This window comes from Otolemur garnettii, unplaced genomic scaffold, assembly GCF_000181295.1.
Source record: "Otolemur garnettii isolate 467f Iridium unplaced genomic scaffold, OtoGar3 scaffold00178, whole genome shotgun sequence".
Classification (NCBI taxonomy): domain Eukaryota; kingdom Metazoa; phylum Chordata; class Mammalia; order Primates; family Galagidae; genus Otolemur; species Otolemur garnettii.
In genome coordinates this window covers 937,984-940,103 of record NW_003852573.1, presented here as the reverse complement: position 1 = coordinate 940,103, position 2,120 = coordinate 937,984, and the positions used below count along the sequence as shown (strand labels likewise).

Sequence of the window (2,120 nt, the reverse complement as noted above, 5' to 3'; positions counted from 1 at the left end):
AAAAAAAATAGATCAAGATAGTTATAAATTAAGATATAATGATAAAAAGCTTTCCTAAGGTTAGAAAGCTAATCAGTGATGGAGCCAAGGATGAAACACGATTAATACGACATGTCATTGTTCTCTGACACAACCGGCTCTCAGTCACAACAACAGCAGTAAAATTCGATGTCTTACCACAGGCCACCCTCAAAACTCTTTCCTTTAAAAAAAAATAACTCTTTCCTTTTCTCCTTATGGAGGGAAAAAAGGACAGATGCAAAGTTATTCACTTTACCTATGGAAAACTGGGACTGAGGTTAATATGTCATTTATCTACGAGCAGACAGACTTTCTGTGTTGTGAGCAAAAAGGTTAAATTTCTAGAAATTTTGAATTGTTGAGAAAAAAACTAAACAAAAATTGTAAGGAAAAAAGAAATCCATTAATGAGAGCTGAGATATATTTTTATTACTAGCTTAGGAACACAAAAAATGTATTACTTATTATTAGGTCTGCTCATTAAGTTACAGGAAATTTTGAATACACTCAGATCTGACAATATCGGATGTGTCAGTTTCTGCCACTTTAGAAGATGGAAGCCACCGCTTGAATACCAATAGTAATTCATTTCACATGTAAAGGAAAATTATACTATTGGGATTCCCTATTTTCCAGGATGAGAAGTAAGCCCAGAAAATACCAATTTTCAGAAAAGAGCCAAAAAGTGGCCTGAGTTTGGTGCCCGTCTCCAGCCACATGGCACCCGTTTCCTGAGCCTCACTTTCTGGGGTCTCCATTCCAGAGGCTTCTGCTTCTCCCATCCTTTGGTATCATCACTTCCAGGAATTTCTGAGAGTCAAATGTTTTTCCTGGGTTCAGTTGTGTCCAAGTCAGCTTTTGGTTGTGTCTTTTTTTCACTTGGCAGATTTCTAAGCACAGACTCATTTATTTTTTCATGTTAGGAATCAACAGCAGACAAGACGCACACATCAGAGGCCACTGGGCAACTGCCTGGTCCCTGGAGGATAGAAAGATTCCCCCTGGCAGTATCTTGGGTCCCTTGGAGAGTCTCAATGCTGCCTCACATGAAAACTCTTTTCAAATATCCACTTTGAAGAATCACTTGTTCTCTAATCCAAGGCAAGGCAAAAGCAAAATGCTATGGAATTCTTTTCTGAAACAGTTGCCACAGCATAAATTACTTAACGTTAGAATTATTCCCATGTATCATTACCTCCTTCTGAACTTGAAAGAAAATTCACCTCGATTCTCAATAACAGGCAACTTTTTACAAGATCATTTGCTGAGGAATGACTTTAAAGACTACCACTGAAGTTAGTTTACTCTTCATAGTTTGTGGCTTGAAAAAATAATTTGGAGAAAGTGAGTGCAAGATAAGAATATAGAGATCTTCAACTTAAATGTGTTATTGATCATGAACAACTTTTTCACACATTTTCCAGCCTCCCAAGATAATCTCCATGTCTTCTGATTCCTAGATCAGGACTCTTCACAAAATGCAAATAAGATGCTTAAAAATTAAGAATACACATAATCATACCTTCCTTGCGAGCAGCATGGCCATCTGAGACACTGCCATGTGGCCAAGAAGCAGCCACACCAGCCACTGCTTCCCCCATTCCATCCAGAAGCTCCATTCAAAGTCGGTTGGGTCCTAAATAGATCAAAACAGGAGTTTATCAGAGAGATTTGGGAACATGTCTGAGTCAGAACACAAACCCCAGTCAATAAAACAACCCAAAAGAAGGCCAATGTGAGTCCAGACTCTGTGAACTACCACGTATCCACTCTGAGTCTTGTCCCTACCCACCCTGGACTCTCCCCACCAGCTTGCTGGTCTCTTTGCCATTCCCCAAATGTACTTGTAATTTCTACCACTCAGTGTCTTTCTTAACGCTGATCCCCAGGCATCTTCCAACATAGAAACTATTATTATCTACATTTTGTAAAAGATAAAACAGAGGCTTAAGGAATTTGATTCATTTAGCCAAGGTCACATAGACAGTATAAGTCATAAACTGAGACTATCCCAGTTTAGACACCTAGATACTTTCACTAATAAATATAAATTGGAGACTAATAAAATTGCTTAAGGTCAATGATGTTAAATCTTGTCA

General features: G+C 38.3%; 1 protein-coding gene across 2 annotated transcripts in view; it reads right to left on the bottom strand.

Annotated features, from left to right (window-relative positions):
• The window catches only part of HHAT (hedgehog acyltransferase), a 333,401-nt gene that overhangs the window by 280,162 nt on the left and 51,119 nt on the right, over positions 1-2,120 (bottom strand). For both annotated transcript variants that reach the window (XM_012811853.2, XM_012811851.2), the window contains one exon: positions 1,544-1,657. In XM_012811853.2, coding sequence (XP_012667307.2) covers positions 1,544-1,657 — 114 coding nt within the window. The remainder of the gene's footprint in view (positions 1-1,543; positions 1,658-2,120) is intronic.